General features: G+C 36.6%; 1 protein-coding gene across 4 annotated transcripts in view; it reads left to right on the top strand.

Moving 5' to 3' along the window:
* LOC127860365 (peptidyl-prolyl cis-trans isomerase 1-like) overlaps nucleotides 1–16,119 on the top strand; it is a 59,853-nt gene extending 43,734 nt beyond the window's left edge. For all 4 annotated transcript variants that reach the window (XM_052398392.1, XM_052398391.1, XM_052398393.1 and 1 more), the window contains 6 exons: nucleotides 208–276; nucleotides 8,715–8,812; nucleotides 8,996–9,808; nucleotides 11,245–11,610; nucleotides 12,729–12,785; nucleotides 15,391–16,119. In XM_052398392.1, the coding sequence (XP_052254352.1) occupies nucleotides 208–276; nucleotides 8,715–8,812; nucleotides 8,996–9,808; nucleotides 11,245–11,610; nucleotides 12,729–12,785; nucleotides 15,391–15,529 (1,542 nt within the window). In that variant the 3' untranslated portion in view covers nucleotides 15,530–16,119. The remainder of the gene's footprint in view (nucleotides 1–207; nucleotides 277–8,714; nucleotides 8,813–8,995; nucleotides 9,809–11,244; nucleotides 11,611–12,728; nucleotides 12,786–15,390) is intronic.
* The last annotated feature ends 1,842 nt before the right edge of the window (nucleotides 16,120–17,961 follow it).

Here is a 17,961-nt window from a genome sequence, read left to right on the forward strand (position 1 = left end):
TGCATCCTATGCGACAATTTGTTGATGTATAATACTAATAAATACATTTATTAACCATACATATTTTGGTACCAGCTAGGATCGTATCACATGTTATGACTGTGAAGTTATTTAAACACTTGTATTTTTTCACACTCAAAGAATGCATTGGATCCAACATTGGTTGTTGCTTTTTTGCTGAATTATATTGATTTGTGTACCCCACAGGAACGTATCACATGGCAGCCACCGCCCGACCCTGATGTTCCAAGTCCAGAGTCTCCTAGGATCCCTCGCGTAAGAACCCATAACCCTCCTCTAGGACCCATTGTCGTAAAGGTCCTTAGTGAAAAATTATGGAAATTCTTTAATTGTTTAAATGTTTAAAAGCTAGTAAATATTGCTAAGCGATAATAGGCCTGTCAACGAAGCGTTTGACCTAGAACTAATTGCAAAAGAATTTGTAAGTATACCATGCAAATGTACTACCTAACATATGTTTGTACTACAAAGTCCTGAAATTTTGCTTTTGTAATAAAAGAGATATTAATGGTTAAAGTTGGGATTTTTTCAAACTGAATGTATGGACCATCTTTGCTACCATACCACCAGAAATGTGATGTCACTGGCTTTAAAATGTGACGTCACAAAATATGTAATGGCGGCATCCATGCGGGAACTCGTATAGATCTGTCAACATGTTACAGAGAAGGCTTTAGGGACCATAAAACGTAAGTATTTGCCATTGATTGATTTTAACAACATTGAAAACAAACTTAAGTATAGTATTTATCACAAATATGGTCCAGGTATTTCAATAATTATGTGTAAATGACAACAGTGCAGCAACATATTTACTCTTACGTCATTGTAAATTTATTCAAGTTTATTTTTAGAAAACACACAAACTATTGTTGAAACATCAATCTTTTGTCATGAAATGCAAATAATATGCGCAGAATACTCCTATTTGTTATTAACTACTACTGAATTTAATAGGTAAATAAAGTGTTGTTTTTTTTAATTGATTCTACGGAAGCCTATTTGGGTCATAATATCATAAATAAAACGTTTTGCATGGTGAAATTAACATACTCTCATATTCACATTTGCCATCTATGTTTGATGTTTTGTAAAAGGAATATGTAATGTAGTCATTAATTACTCATTTCTGTGTACCTGAAATTTACAAAAAATGCATAATTGTATATATTAATACTATGAAAAACATGAATCTGAACAGTAAATACATGCATTTTATTTTCCAGATGGATACGACGTTGAACTGTCCATTGTGCCACGAGCCAATTGGGAATGAGAGGCCGTTTTCTAAACTAAGTGATAAAGGTTGCCAAGGAATTCGCCTTGCGAGTAAACACCATGCAACCAATGTGACAGTATCTCCAGGTGACATGGTCCATATTTCATGCCGAAAAGACTTTACAAGACCTGGCCCTTATAAGAGTTTGAAAGATAAATCTGAGAAACAATTGCGATATTTAGCAACTTCTGTTGACTTTAAATCTAGGTGTTTATATTGTGATACATTGACTAAATGTGGAGTATCAAACAGAAAAAGGTTGTTTGACACATACCCTGTAAGAGGCTTAGAATTTCAAAGCACTCTAGTAAAACATTGTAAGCAGAGGGGTGATCAATGGGCACAGGATGTAGAAAGGCGTTTGAGCCATGTGATCCATCTACCAGCTGCTGATGTGATTTACCATCAGCAATGTAATGTGAATTTTAGAACAGTAAAAGGTATTCCGAAGGCATATCAAACAGGCGATAGTGTCACATGCTCATTGAAAAGTCCTGGTCGTCCAGAAGATAGTGAACAGAAACAGGCATTTAAGAATGTCATTACATTTCTTGAAAATACATTGTGTGAAACTTTAACAGTAAATGATTTAGTGTTTGAAATGCAAAGAGTGTGTGGTGAAAAAGCGTATACCACAAAACATATGAAGCAAAAAGTTATTGAGCATTTTGGTAATGGTGTTGTTATAAGCAGCATTGACGGAAGACGTGACATTATTACTTTAAAAACAAATGCAGCTTCCATAATTCATTCGTTCTATGAAGACTCACAGGGGAAAACTGAGGAGGAAAAGAAAACTAAAATATTAGAAACTGCTGCAAAATAGCTAAAATTTGATATTAATTCAATTAATATGGCAAAAGATCATTACCCAGATTTTAATCATACATCTTCTAAGCAAAACAATGTTGCCTTTTTGCCAGACAGTCTTCAAATGTTTCTGAAAGCTGTTATAGGTCAGTCAAACAACATTAAGGTTGCCTCAATAGGTCAGAGCATTTTGCAAGCATGTCGCCCCAGAAATATCATTGCTCCACTTCAGCTTGGACTATGTGTCCAACTTCACCATCACTTTGGCTCAAGATTTTTTATTGATCATCTTAATAGCCTCAGATTCTGTTGCTCATATAGCAAAGTCCAACTTTATGAATCAAATGATGCGGCAGCTTTATCTACACGTATACCCTGTCAAGAAACAGACAATCAACCATTTCTACAATTTGTAACGGACAATGTAGATCACAACACTGAAACCATAGATAGTCATGGCACATTTCATTGGATGGGCATAATAGCTTTGTCTACACCAGGATCTGAGGTTACATTATGTGTACCAAGACGCGAAGTTTCTATTGATCATCTTGTAGAAACAAGCAAGATACCAGTGAAGTACTATGTGCCTTCCTCTGAGTTCTCTAATGATTCTGTGTTCAGTGAACTCCATGAAATAAGCGTTCTGCGACAATTGCAGAGACCATTGGATATTTTCTACAAAGTGATATGGCCACTACGTTCAAATAGACCTAGTTGGTCTGGTTTTATGCAAACATTTGACCAACATTGTGGAACAATTCAGAAAAAATCAACTTTCTTACCCATGATTGATCTTAACCCAAGTGATGTCAACTGTATCTATACAACACTCGACTGTGTATGTGGCGAAGCTAGGAAATATTCCAAAACGCCGATTCTGACTATTGATCAGCCCCTGTTCCAAAAGGTCACAGATATTATTGCATCACAAAGCCCACACAGCTTACTAAGGAAAACAGTTCTTTGTCTTGAGGCGTTTCACACAGAGATGAGCTTTCTAGGGTGTATTGGTCATCACTCACACAGAGATGAGCTTTCTAGGGTGTATTGGTCATCACTCACACAGAGATGAGCTTTCTAGGGTGTATTGGTCATCACTCACACAGAGATGAGCTTTCTAGGGTGTATTGGTCATCACTCACACAGAGATGAGCTTTCTAGGGTGTATTGGTCATCACTCACACAGAGATGAGCTTTCTAGGGTGTATTGGTCATCACTCACACAGAGATGAGCTTTCTAGGGTGTATTGGTCATCTCACTAGACTCATGTCTGGGTCAGGACTTAATGAAGTTATGCAAACAGTTTATGCTGCGAATTCAGTGGTACATATGTTGTCTGGGAAAGCTGTACAACGTGCAATACGAGGTCATATGCTTATCGACAACGCCCTTACAGTCCTACTTATAGAAAGCGCGTTCCTTTGCATGAATGATATTACAGACTATCAAAATATCCCTTCATGCGCCATAGATAGTTCAGGTCTTGATCATTCATCCGATGATGAACCAGTACCAGGAATTTATCTGCAGAAAAATGCTGATATAAAAAACTTGGCATTGTTGTATGACGATCTGGATAATGGACTTCTATCAGCCAATGACGTAAGCACAAACAGAAATCTGCAAAACATTGTTCGTCTGTGCGAAGATGAAAGGTCAAAGATGTCTTTTAATTGGACAGCATGTCTATGGCTCAAGTACATGGATATGGTTTCGTTGTTACAACAATACATAAGAGCCGAAAGAACTGGTGACTGGTCCTTGCATTTAGATAGTTTGCAAAAGATGCTTCCATTCTTTGCTTCATCTGGTCATAATCTGTACCTGAAAAGTGCCTATATCTACTTGCAAAATATGCTGTCTTTGCATGAAACGCATCCTGATGTGCACGAAGCTTTCAAAGCGGGAGCACATGTGATACAACGGAGCGAACATAATTGGGCCAGTCTCTTAACAGACCTTGTTAAAGAACAAGTATTAATGAGGTCATTGAAGTCATCAGGAGGCCTGACAAGAGGGAGAGGTTTGTCAGACACACAGAGAACTAAATGGTTACTGTCCATGCCCATTTGTCTGCAAATGAACTCAGCAATGCAGGAGTTTAGTAACAGTATGTATAAAACAAGTGAGCAGCACAAGGAAACAACCAAAGCAAGGATTTGCAGGGATTCCAAAGATATGGAGACTATATTGTCATTTTTTCGAGATAGAAACCCCTTTGACTCAACAGAAACTAAACTTAGAAACATTGAAAGTGGTGTAGCTTCTGATGAGTCGGAGAATCCAGAATGTGCCTTGGCAATTGGAAAAAGTATATTGCAAGGAATGTGTGGAATACCGCAAAACAAATTTACCTTCAAACGTTTGCTGCAAGCAATTCCAATGAAGGAAAAGTCCTTTGTAAAATTAGATGATGAAGGTCTGCAAATTATTACACAACTTTTGTTTTAGTGCCTTACAACTGCTGCTGATAGGTACATTGATGATACATCTTCAATATTTCAGTTTGAGCTAGCAATTATTCCATCCTCTCTTTTCGACAATAATGGCATGCCTAGAGAAGCTCAAAAGTTCATTAGCCGATGCGTTATGGAAACAATGCAAGTTTGAAGCATCCTTGCCTGTGAAAATTGACTCTTCACACATGATTGTCATTGTCAGATGGGGGTTCTCTCATTCACCGTATTCCTTGGAAGGCTGGACAGACATTCAACGATACCTGCCGCAGTTACTATTCTTATCTTAAACAGAAGTATGAAAACCACATCACAGTTGTTTTTGATGGATACTCTAATGGACCAGATACCAAAGACTTAACTCATTTTCGTTGAACAAAGGGAAAAGTAGCCACACATGTCAAGTTTTTGTCAGAACCTACTCGAAGAAAGATGTGTTTTTAAACAACAAAGAGAACAAACAGAAGTTCATTGAAATGTTAGGTGAATGCTTTGACAGTGAATGCATTGACGTAATTCATGCGCAAGGGGATGCAGATATCATGATAGTGCAGACAGCCGTCCAGCTTGCAGAACAAAGCCCTGTCACCATGATAGGCGAAGACACCAACCTACTGCTTCTCCTGTTACACCGCTATCGTATACTGTAAACGTATAGAAATTCGTCCATATGAAATTTCGTGGTTTAATAAAAAACAACTAATTCCTTGACACGTAATTTCGTGGATTTCAAATAAAAAACAACTTTTTGTTGAAACTTAATTTCGTGGATTTCAAATTTTTGGGGAAGAATTACCGTCATAATTATTAAAATTCTATTAAAACGACCAGAGTAATAACGAAGCATAATCTGCTTATCTGTGTTGACAGCAAAACTCGAGGTTAATGTGCACTGAAGCATGAAAGTGTTGCCGATAATTGTCAATAAGAGCGAAAAAGCAGCGCACTTGTGGGTCCCCACTCGCTAATTGCCACCAATGTTGTTTTAACAATATTTGTAAATCTCAGCGCAAATGGTCCCCTAGTAGTAACAATTGAGTAATAAGGTCCCCAAAATACACATGTGAAAACCGTGATGTCTCTTTTAAATTTAATTGGCACTAATTGACATATGTGATAAATCTACAAACTGTTAATTTGATGACGTCCCGTAAAAGAGGACAGTCGTTGATGTACAGTTTATATACCGTGCTTGATCATAAAAGTATTATTAACCAAACACTTTTCAATGAAACAACATATTGTATTAACTAGCGTATCTCAATCAAACAATGTCTCTTTCAAAATGGTTGAAAATGGGAACAATACAGACACGTTCTCCTACTATAGCAGGATTGACCGACCCTGCAAAGGCTCAGTCAACGACTGAGACTTTATTAACACAGGCCGCTAACGATGCAGTAGAAGAAATGGTCAATGGACGTAAACGAAAGCGTAGTTCTTATCATACTAAGTAATCATAAACATCTTAGTTATAACATATAGAATTTACGTCAAATTAGTGGAAAATGACAACAACATTTTCAATTTGGAAATATTTTAATAAGTCAAGATAAAGTGTAAATTGACCTACTGAAGTGAAGTTACTACCTGGTATTACAAAAAAAATATCTCATACAACCGACAACAAAAGAACATGTCGGAAACGGCATTCGCAAATGACCGATTTCAGATTAAAAATGTATAAATAATCGTTGGCACTTGAATTCGTGGTTCGGCGGACCAACGAAATCCACGAAAATTTGTACCACACGAAATTTAATGATTTTACAGTATCTGATTTACATCCAATTCATTTTAGGTCAGATTCAAACTCAGCAGGGAAAACTGCTAAGCTGTGGGATATTCAGAAAACACAATTATGTATAGGAGATGAACTGTGCCACTATCTACCTTTGCTCCATGCGTTAACGGGCTGTGATACGACATCAAGGATGTTTGGAATTGGAAAACCTGCTGTTATTAAGCTTTTCCAAAAAACACCCTCCTTTCGTAAAACATGTGAGGACTTTCTGGCATCATCTATCCATGAATCTGTACGTGGAAACGGAGAATCCTTGATTGCAACAATATATGAGGGGTCAGATTGTACGAACTTGAATGAATTGTGTTACAAATGGTTCACGGCCAAGGTAATTACCAGCTGCAGTGTAGTTCAAGTCCAATCATTACCACCGACGCCAGATGCAGCAACATTTCACAGCCTGAGGGTGTTTTACCAAGCCAAAGTCTGGATGGGCATCACAAACCTCAACCCTCTTGATTATGGCTGGCATGTTGTGAATAAAGTTCTTCTTCCTGTGAAAATGACATGGCAGCCAGCACCTGAAAAACCACTTCAAGTAGTGAGATGCAGGTGTAAAATAAACTGTGATTCTAAAAGGTGTTTTTGTCGTAAACATGGCCTTGAATGCTCCAGTGCGTGAAAAGAGTGTAAAGGGCTTTGTTGTTCAAATTCACTTGGATTTTCTGACATTCTAGAACATGAAAATTATGAGATCTAGAGTTTTCCACTATTTTCCACTATTTTTAATATTAAAGTGTGAATAATTGAAGAATTTGATTTGTACGGCATAAATATCATTGTTTTCATGAAGCGCTGTCGTTATACTGTTGTCGGTCTATCATAAATTCTTTATCACAATCAACTGGTGAAAGACACTGTCTATTTAAAAGTTATTTTTAAGTGCAACATTTTTGTTAATGCTCATTTCTGTTTTGTCTAAACATAAATGCTTTTGTCATAGCAATATGTTGAGTGTTGCACATTTTTGCCCCTATAGTACTTGTATGGATTAGCATTAGTGGCTGGGGTTAAATTACCTCTAATTTTTGCCCTTGTAAGTAGTTTCCAGTGCAATAAACTGTTCAGATTGATTGAACAGCATGTTTTCAACCACTGTATTATTATTTGTTGTGAAGCATGCAAAGCAAACTTCATTTTCTTTAATGCATATGTGTGTACTGTCTCGTCACAGGATTTTGCATATAAAGAGAAATCACAGCTATATCTCTTGTATTATAGTGCTAATACTTCAAAATATGCACCTGTTAAAGTCGATGAATTTCAATGATTACTTGCAGGCACATCCTACTTACAGAAAATCAAACATTCAAAACGGTTTCAATTAGTTCGATTTTGATGATTTGATTTGTTTACAAGTACTTGTATGAAATGTGTATGACATTAGTGGGTGGGGTAATATTACCTCAAAATTAAGTCGTCGTAAGTACTATCGTGTGATAAAAACAGTTAAATTGATTGAAAAACATGCTTTACATTATTTTGTACAAAATGTGTTGTGATACAATGAATGCAAACTAAATATTTTAGATAAATATGGATGTTCAGGCAAATCAACGGCTTTTGTTTATATTTAAGAAACCCCTTGTACCTCTTGTTTTGTGACATCAATATTTCAAAATCTGCAACTGCAAAAGTTCAGGACATTTTATGGGTTTTTCTAGACACATAACAGTAACAGAAAAACCAACTTTCAAAACTTTTGCAATTAGTTCTAGATTGACCACCATTTTGGGGTAGATTGACTGGCCTATAAGTATTTTCTTCTTATGTACATTGAAAAAAATGGTGTTTTACATTTAAAAAAGTACAAGTCAAAATTCAATTTCAGCCTATATTACACAAGTCATACATGGACAAAAGAAGGCTAAGGACATAATGTATAGTTGTGAACCAGAAATATGCTGAATACACATCACATCGTCAACTTATTTTTTTTCATTTAAAATCTAAGAAATTGTTGGAGAATATGGCGCCAGTATATATTTCTTGCTTTACTTGCCTTTAAAAGAAAAGTCTGCCTACATCTCAGCCACCATTAATCTTCAATTAACTTGTCTTCAATATTGATATTAAAAGTATATATCTGTTTTCAATGATTTTATTGATTTCATGTTAAAATCCTATATGCTGTTTTTTAACATTAAATTTGAGTTTGTCTTTCTGTGTTTGGCAACAAGTATGTCATTAGATCAGACATTGGCTTATATTAATGATTATTCCAATATAATCAACTTGAGTACATTAAAAAAGCTTATAAGGAATGCATAAGGTTTCCACTTAACCACGTCATCATGAATTATTTTGTATTTATAACTGACAATTTTCTAACTGTTTCAGCCCTCTGCAGAAACTGATGAAGCCAATCGTTCATCCCTGAAGACTCCTCCACTACCAAAGATAGCTGAAGTTGCAGAGGCAACGTCAGAACTTGCCAGGTAAGTGTATCATTTAAGTTGCTGAGTTGCTGAGCCAACATATAAACTTGCTTTGTGAATACTGGTCCAGGTCTTCAAATAAATTTTTTCTTACAATTTATGTAAGAAAGTAAAGTAATGTTTAAGGTGAAAAAAAAGAAAATAAATGAAATTATTTATTTAAGATATATTTTTTTTTATCAGAAAGAATAGGCGCTGGGACAGTGCAGAGCCAGCAGCCAAGAAAGAGAGTATTTCCACAGCATCAGCTGATGCATATAACCCAGACTCTCCCACCAAGCCATACGACTCACCCACAAGGGAACCTGCTCCACCCCATAGCGACGATGACGAGCCCTCTAGCAGTGATGATGATGATGACCAAAATCAGCCCCAGAAGACCTCTATGGCACCCCCTCTGCCGCCAAGCCTCCCACCCTTGCCTGATGAGAAACCTCAACCGCCCCCTCCAGAGGAATCTGGGGCCATTATTAAGAGCCAGGAGTCGGATCTCAGACTGGTCAAAAAGTCCCCAGTCTCTGTGGATAAGAAAGTTTCTGCAGTGTTTGAGGCCAGTCCAGTGACCTTGCCCTCCAAAAGCCAGATTGGAGTAGTGAAGCCTATGTCAATCCTGCCCAAGGTCATCAGTGCAGATATTCCATTGCCTGAAAGCAAGCCTGCTGAGCCAGATGAGCCAGCTCCAAAGCCCAGCTCTCCTGATAAACCTGCACCATTGGCAGCTGTTGGATCTGAAAAGGACAAGGAAAAGGCTTCGACATCCAAGGCAAAATCTCCAGGAAAGTCGAGAGATAGGAGTTCTTCTACAAGGAAAAAGTCTCCGGAAGCGAAAAGAGAAAGAAGTTCTTCTGCAAGGAAAAAGTCTCCAGAGGCGAGATCCAGGAGGAAGAAATCCCCATCTCCACGCAGAGGAAGGAGGTCAGATTCCAGGTCACCACGGAGACCACAGAGATCAAGGTCACCTAGGAGACGGAGGTCAGCATCTAGGTCACCCAGGCGGTATGTCGCTGTTTCTTATCTACTTGTGATGTGAATATTATTATTGTCCCCTACCAATGAAACCGGAGGGGACTTATGGTTTGCACTCCGTCTGTCAGTCCGTCAGTCTGTCCGTCACACTTTTCTGGATCCTGCGATAACTTCAAAAGTTTTTCTTTTTTTTCATGAAACTTGAAACATGGATAGATGGCAATATGGAGAGTATGCACGTCATTTCATTTCGTTCCTACGTCAAGAATTCTGGTTGCTATGGCAACAAATATTTAAAAAAAATAATTAATGACAATGGTGGAGTTCACCGGTAGGGGACAATATTGCTTGGCAATCTCTTGTTTAAGATGTTTTATAAAGCTGTGGATGTACAGACGAAACCCTATGGCTTGAACAAGCTTGGCTGAATTTCTGGTGAGCTTGAACTCTCCTGGAAGAACCGATTTTCTATTGTTTTATATTCATTTAAATTTCTGTCGGATGGCTGGAATTCACGTAGGTCAAATTATCGGATGGCTTGAACTGTTTCTACACTTCTGGTCACAATTTTCACACGTTCTTTTGTTTATTTGGATCAAACTCACTTCGGGTTGCATAAAGCTATTAATCAATTATGAACTCTTGATTAAAGGCTTGCTATAATTTTAAATCACATCAACTCAATTGTTAATTGATTGGAGTAAAATATTACATGTTGTATACAAGTTGGCGTTTTTGTAGATGCTGTATTATTATGGCTTGAACGGTTGCATCATAATATGAACATGTCAAATTAATGGTATAGAAAACTTTGTATCTATTCATTACATCAATTTTATATTGAAAAAAAAACAAGAAAATGAATAAATACATGTCGTGCCATTTAATATTTCAGTGATGTGCATATTATGCTTATGTATGCTTTGTTTCTTAGAATTGTTCCTTACATGTTCCCGTAAATGTGCCATGTCAAAATGGGCTGATATAATAAACATTTATCATTCTTTTTTTCCATTCAATATATTTTATTTTCCTCATAAATTGGTGTGTTAGGGTGATGGTTATAAATACATATTTAACAGATTACAATACAAACAATACTTGTTAAAGAAATAATTGAAAAAAAAAATACAATACTTAAGAAGTCCCTTATCACAACTATTTGAAAAGAGGTAACAATAGTTCCCATTCCCATTCTTTAATTTAACACAAATCATAAAAATAATTTATTTAATTTAGTACAGCAAAGACAGTTAAGATTTTGCTACTTTAAGAGTGGGTCTAGTTTAGGTCATTTAACTTTTATAAATAATCATTTTGATCAAAACAAATATTAAATTAAAATGTCCTTTTCTGTTTGCATGTCCCAGTTTAAAGGAAGGCATATTGAGATAGTTTGAAAAATAATAACATCCAGGAAACAACATGTAAAATGCATGACAATTCATTGACCCTTTAATCTACAGGTCACCAAAACGACCCCGCAAGAGGTCCTCATCTGGGTCAAGGTCACCACGCAGAAAGTCCCCTGTACCACCAAGGAGGCGGTCAAGGTCGCTTAGGAGGCGTAGGTCAAGGTCACCTCGAAAATCTAGATCACCAAGGAGGTCAAAATCACCTAGAAAATCTAGATCCCCAAGGAGGTCAAGATCGCCTAGAAAATCTAGGTCACCAAGGAGGTCAAGGTCACCTAGAAAATCTAGATCACCAAGGAGGTCAAGGTCCCCTAGAAAATCTAGGTCACCCAGGAGGTCTATTTCAAGGCGATCTCCAAGGAGATCTCCAAGAAGATCTCCCAGAAGATCTCCCAGAAGATCACCACGACGGTCAGGGTTGGTGAAATTTAGTTAACAAGTGTTGCTTGTTTGGTTATTTATTGTTTTTATTGGTTTAACTATATTTTTTTAAATCGGGCTTTACAATCATACTACAGCTTTATATTGTTTTGATACTACCCTTTGAACCATCTGCAACACAAATTTGTATTTTTCCTCTAACCCAACCAGTTCTTATCCAATTGTCAGCAAAGTTTCTGAAAATGTTTATTATCATAAAATGGATGCCAAATTGAATAGCAAACCAAAGCCCACCAGGCTCTTTGGAGTCTTGGCCTTAAATTTTTCTCAAAATACGACTTTTTGAAGGACCCCACTCTCTGATTCAGCCTGTTATTTTCTGAATCTCAGCAAACTTCATGAAAATGTAAACCATTTTAAGTGGGCATGTCCAGTGTAATGTCTGACTTCCTACTTAAAAGGTCAAAGTCTTATTAAGAGGCCAAAAGTCAATATAGGTCATAGAACAGCTTGTCATTGCTGAAACTTTGTCATGCATCATGCAATTTAAAAATAACTTGGGCCACAAATGACAACACTAGGAGCCTGAGTGTTGTGTGTCATCCATCTCATGACCCTCAGTTTTTCAGAGTGAAATGTGAAGGCATCCATGCCCATTAGACACATGTCATTTTTATGCCCCCATAGGAGGGCATATAGTGATGGCACTGTCCGTCCTTGTCTGTCAATCACACTTTGGGTTTAGGTTCCGAAAATTGCTCATAACTTCTATGTCGCTTCAGATGTAACCTCGATATTTGGTATGCATGTGTATATGGAAGAGACCTTTTCATACGCACACAAATTTTGATCCCTTTGACCTTGACCTTGAACTTAGGGTCGGCGTTTAGGTTTGGAAATCTGCGGTTAGGTTTCGAAAAATGCTCATAACTTCTATCAAAGCGTTTTTCGAGGGCATATGTCATCTTATGTAGACAGCTCTTGTAAAATATCATTGCTGACCTTTGTAGCCATAAAAAAACATATGTTCAAAAAGAATATGTACTAATCTATTCAAATAATTTCAAGTGGGTCAATCAGATTCATTTGACCATACCATAACATCTTTAAGTTGACCTTATTAATCCTTTATACGGTGTCATTCTTTTTTTCAGAAGCCGTAATCGAAGGCCTAATAGAAAGAGTCCATCTCCTGTACGCAGAAAGAGAAGGTTAGTCTCATATTGTATGTCATCTAAGACTCTACGGTTAGGTTATCCATTCACATTGTATGTCATCAAAGACTCTACGGTTATCGATTCACATTGTATGTCATCTAAGACTCTAAGGTTATCCATTCACATTGTATGTCATCAAAGACTCTACGGTTATCCATTTACATTGTATGTCATCTAAGACTCTAAGGTTATCCATTCACATTGTATGTCATCAAAGACTCGAAGGTTATCCATTCACATTGTATGTCATCTAAGACTCTAAGTTTATCCATTCACATTGAATGTCATCAAAGACTCTACGGTTATCCATTGACATTGTATGTCATTTAAGACTCTAAGGTTATCCTTTCACATCGTATGTAATCTAAGACTCTAAGGTTATCCATTGACATTGTATGTCATCTAAGACTAAGGTTATCCATTCACATTGTATGTCATCTAAGACTATAAGGTAATCCATTGACATATATGTCATCTAAGACTCTAAGGTTATCCATTGACATTGTATGTCATCTAAGACTCTAAGGTTATCCATTCACAAATGTATGTCATCTAAGACTCTAAGGTTATCCAAAACACACTCTAAAAATGAGAGTCTACTCTAAGACATTTTCATTGTTATATGTTTCAAGTTCTAGCCTATCTACGCTAGTGTAGTTCCAGACCAGCCTGCTCATCAATACAGTCCTGTCTGGAGTTCCAGACCAGCCTGCTCATCAATACAGTCCTGTCTGGAGTTCCAGACCAGCCTGCTCGTCAATACAGTCCTGTCTGGAGCTACCATGTTAGCTATAAAATGAGGCAAAGTTGTGATCTCATGAGTATTACAGCAAAGCTTCTGACCAGACTGTGTGGATGTGCAGGCTAGTCTGGAGCTTCACATTTTTCGTATGACGAGGTTCATGTCAGTGCATGTTATTATCTAGTCAGTGCTAACATGCTTCAAAATAATAATACAAAAACAAGTCAGTCAGACATTTCCAGACTCCATGTTAACATCTAGTCAGTGCTTATATACTTCAAAATAATAAAATACAAACACAAGTCAGTCAGACATTTCCATACCCCATAGATAAATGCAATACTGTTCCTGTGATATGTAGTTTTACGAATTCATGTAAATTATTATATAAATAACAGAAGCAGTTGAGGGGTAGTGTAGATAGTGCACCCAGAGAAATGTGATTTCAACAAATGTAAAAAAACTATGTATGAACTAACATTCTGTAATTCTGTAATCGGAGCTCCAGATAAGGATTTGTGAAATTAGTAACGGTACTGCCACTGACAGAAAGAAAAAGAGTAACGCTGAAAATCAATTAGTACCTGTACTACAATATTCAAAAATACAGGTAGTATTGTCCTACCCGTGTTCTTGGATAAATTGAAGGGTTTATAACTAACTTTACAGAAACATTTGCAGCAATATTAATGCAAATATTTAGCTTCTTAAACAGTTACTTTATTAGGTTTTCCATTCTGAATTACAATGTATGACGCACATATATTTACACATTAAAACTTAGACTAAATACTATTTTTTTCATTTACTTGACAAGAAAACATAAGCCAACTAGTAAGCTAAGTAAATAAACACTAATGGCACTGTCTCATATTCGGTTTTCCAATCTTCCACCCTTTTTTTTGGATCTGTTTCCAATCGTGTTTTCTAACGTTTTTAGCCACCGATGCAATCAAATCGTTTCATATCGGGGCGACAATGTCTTTTTCTGGGTTTACAGATTGAATGTCAGGATGGTTGGACGACGATGCCTAGCCATTATATAACAACAAAGTGTTTTTTGACGGCCTTACATTGTGCGCAGACATTTTTTTTTACGGGTTTACGAGTAAACGGAAATCACTCGACAAAATAGACCATAATACCGGAACCCAGTAAACAATTTTTCGGTAATTTAAATTCACGAAAAGAGCCGTTAAGTTAGAGACCAGCACATCACGCCGCGCTGACGCAAACATATCCGTACGGACAGATTTATTTCGTAAATGCGTTAAAAGGATATTAAAGTTGTAATTGTACGTCCATTTTATAAAAATAAATGCGTAAAACTTCATTAAAAAGCCGTATTTACGGCTGTACGGCTCTTATCTGGAGCTCTGTGTAATGAAAACAAACCTTTTTTACATGCGGAAATTATTGAAACATATTAAAATCGTTCAATGACATTGACGGTATGGCTATTTTTAGGTCCATGCACAGGGTATATAAAAAAATTGTAGCCTGATTGGGGTATAGAAAATTATGCACAGATAGGTATATGGAATTTTACAACTGGAAAATTAAGTAAGAAATAAAACAATTGAGCCTCAATCTTGGAAAATGGGACTTAATGCATGTGTGTAAAGTGTCGTCCCAGATTAGCCTGTGTAGTCTGCTCTTGCTAATCAAGGGGGACAATTTCAGCCTAAACTGGATTTTCTTTTAGGAAAGACTTTAACCTAAAACATTATTACAGCAGAAAGTGTTGTCCTTTATAAGCCTCTGCAGACTGTAAAGGCTAATCTGGGGTGACATTTAACACATGCAGCAAAATCGGTTTTTGTCTCAGCATGGCTCAATTGTCTCTATGTGTTGCAGGCACAGCAGCAGTTCATCGTCCAGCAGTTCAAGATCCCCAGTCCGTGTGCGTCGCAGGAAGTCAAGCTCCAGCAGTGCATCCAGTCCCCGTCGGCGCCGGCAGGACCGCCAAAGGAGCTCCAGTAGCAGCAGTCATTAGTCAATTACATGCGCCCCCTAGAGGGGATGTCAAAGGAATACATATTAGCCCCGCTCTGGAAAGGTTAATGTGTATTCCCTGAGTAGCCTGTGCAGATTGCACAAGCTCATTCGGGACAACACTTTACGCACATAGATTAAACCAAGTTTTGACTTATTGAGTGGTATGGGGGTTTTACCCATTACTGGGCTAGTTGTGGGTAATTGACATATTGTACACTAGGGCAATGGGTTTTAGCATCATCTGTGTGCCTGTTAGTTAGTCAGATTATGAATGAGATGGGACTTGATAGCTGAGTTCTGTGTTAGTGTTTATCTTATGTACAAACCATACATGGACTCCTGTACAGTGTATAAGGAGCCTTGCTTCTTCTTTATTGTGTTTGTTGCTAATAAGTGTTTTTTTAATCTGTATAGCATTTATTGAGCTTTGATGTAGGAATAATTCATTATGAGAATTTGAACATTATAATTGAAAGATGTGTAACAAAGATTATTAATTAAGCAGTTATTTTGACAGTTCCTCCATCTTTGTCACAGAATGAGCATAGATCTATATTGTTTATATCATAATTAATTGTGAGCATACATGTGTATATCTATATTGTTTACATCATAATTAATTGTTTTCACTATCCTGCAAACAATTTACACACATTAGCAGTTATTTAAACACTTTTCATCTTATAGATGTCTTTTAACTTGTACATTTAGTTGAAGAATAGCAATTTACTGTTTACAATTGTGACTTACATTTCAAATTGTACATGCATAATGGAAGTTTTAAATGTAAGACATGAGAAATATATGGTACTTGTTGTGACCAATAACTTACAAGTTTATTGACATTTAATCTTTAGTCTTTACAAATTTTTACAAATTTATATAGCACATAAAAAAATGATAAGTAATGAACATAAGTAGTATTTTTAATATCAATTGTATTCAGATGTGATGAAATAAATCGTGTGTTTATATGAAATTGCTATGATATGTGTATGTCTGTCTGTCCCAAAATTTTAACCTAGGTCATAACTTTTGGAATATTGAAGATAGCAACTTGATATTTGGCATGCATGTGTTTCTCATGGAGCTGCACATTTTGAGTGGTGAAAGGTCAAGGTCATCCATCAAGGTCAAATATATGGCTTCAAAGCGCAGTAGGGGGCAGTGTGTTTCACAAACACAGCTCTTGTTTTTGTATGACTTTGTGCACCTAATTTTAATTTTCTTGGCACTTATGTGAGATTTTAAATCAGGTGTAAAAAAAGTACATGTACATGCATGAGGGATCAATTTTCTTGAAAGTGAAAATACAGCAAGATATCTGTTCTATGTTTGTTTCTTCAATAAGTTAATAATTGTGTTATAAAAAATGTACTTTTCTGTTACTTAGACGTTTGGTGTTTGAGTAATATTCAGTGTATTTTAAGTTAGAATTCAGTGTATTTGAGTATGAAAATCAGTGTATTTGATTATGAAAATCAGTGTATTTGAGGATGAAAATCGGTGTATTTGAGGATGAAAATCAGTGTATTTGAGGATGGAAATCAATTTGAGGATGAAAATCAGTGTATTTGAGGATGAAAATCTGTAAGGTTTATGAAGAACAGGAGAGCAACAGAAAGTTGGTAATTTTGGAAACATTGTCAGTGTGAGATGTTCCAATACATCTTTTAAACTCGATAATTTTGCCAAAACGTTTACATACTGAGAGTCTGAGATAACAACATGTCATGTTTAGCTTCTGTCATCCGCATTGGTTTCTATCATTCAGATTGTGAAGGGAAGGATTTTCATGTGCATTAATAATGAAGATTTTTACATTATATAAATCTTGGAATGCCATGTTAAATAACCTACGGTGTAAACTTGACATCAAACTAAGTGAAGTTTTATCGGTAATACCCACATATTATTTTCCTTTCTTTCTATTTACCTCATGATTGTGTTTCATGAAGAGCAGGTTCTGACACGGGGTTCGTTTTGCAGATTTCATTTACCCAGGAGTTGTTTCGTTTTCATAGCTTTAAGCTTCACATTCTCTAGCGATGTATTGTTTTGTGGACATTTCTGTGAATAAATATGTGGAAATATTTCAAGGAGTTTTTGTTCTTGTGTCCAGCTAAAGAAAAGTGGGATATCTTTCCTCTCAATGCATGCCAGTTTGGTTGATGGTCAGACAGCCCCTCCCCCTCCCCCCCACCACCCCACCTCACCCTCTGTACCAATAGTGCTAATGATAGCAGTTCAAAATGAACTCAAATTAAACAGCGAAATTGCATCTATGATTGAAAATGTGTTTCAGAGTGTGAGGAGTGCCATGATATATGAAATAAACACCTGCCAAGTAATTAAGATGTTGATCATTAACAAAACACATTCATGTAGATTTATGTCAAAAGAGGTCCTATAAAAGAATATATTCACTTA

Source organism: Dreissena polymorpha, chromosome 15, assembly GCF_020536995.1.
Source record: "Dreissena polymorpha isolate Duluth1 chromosome 15, UMN_Dpol_1.0, whole genome shotgun sequence".
NCBI classification, from domain to species: domain Eukaryota; kingdom Metazoa; phylum Mollusca; class Bivalvia; order Myida; family Dreissenidae; genus Dreissena; species Dreissena polymorpha.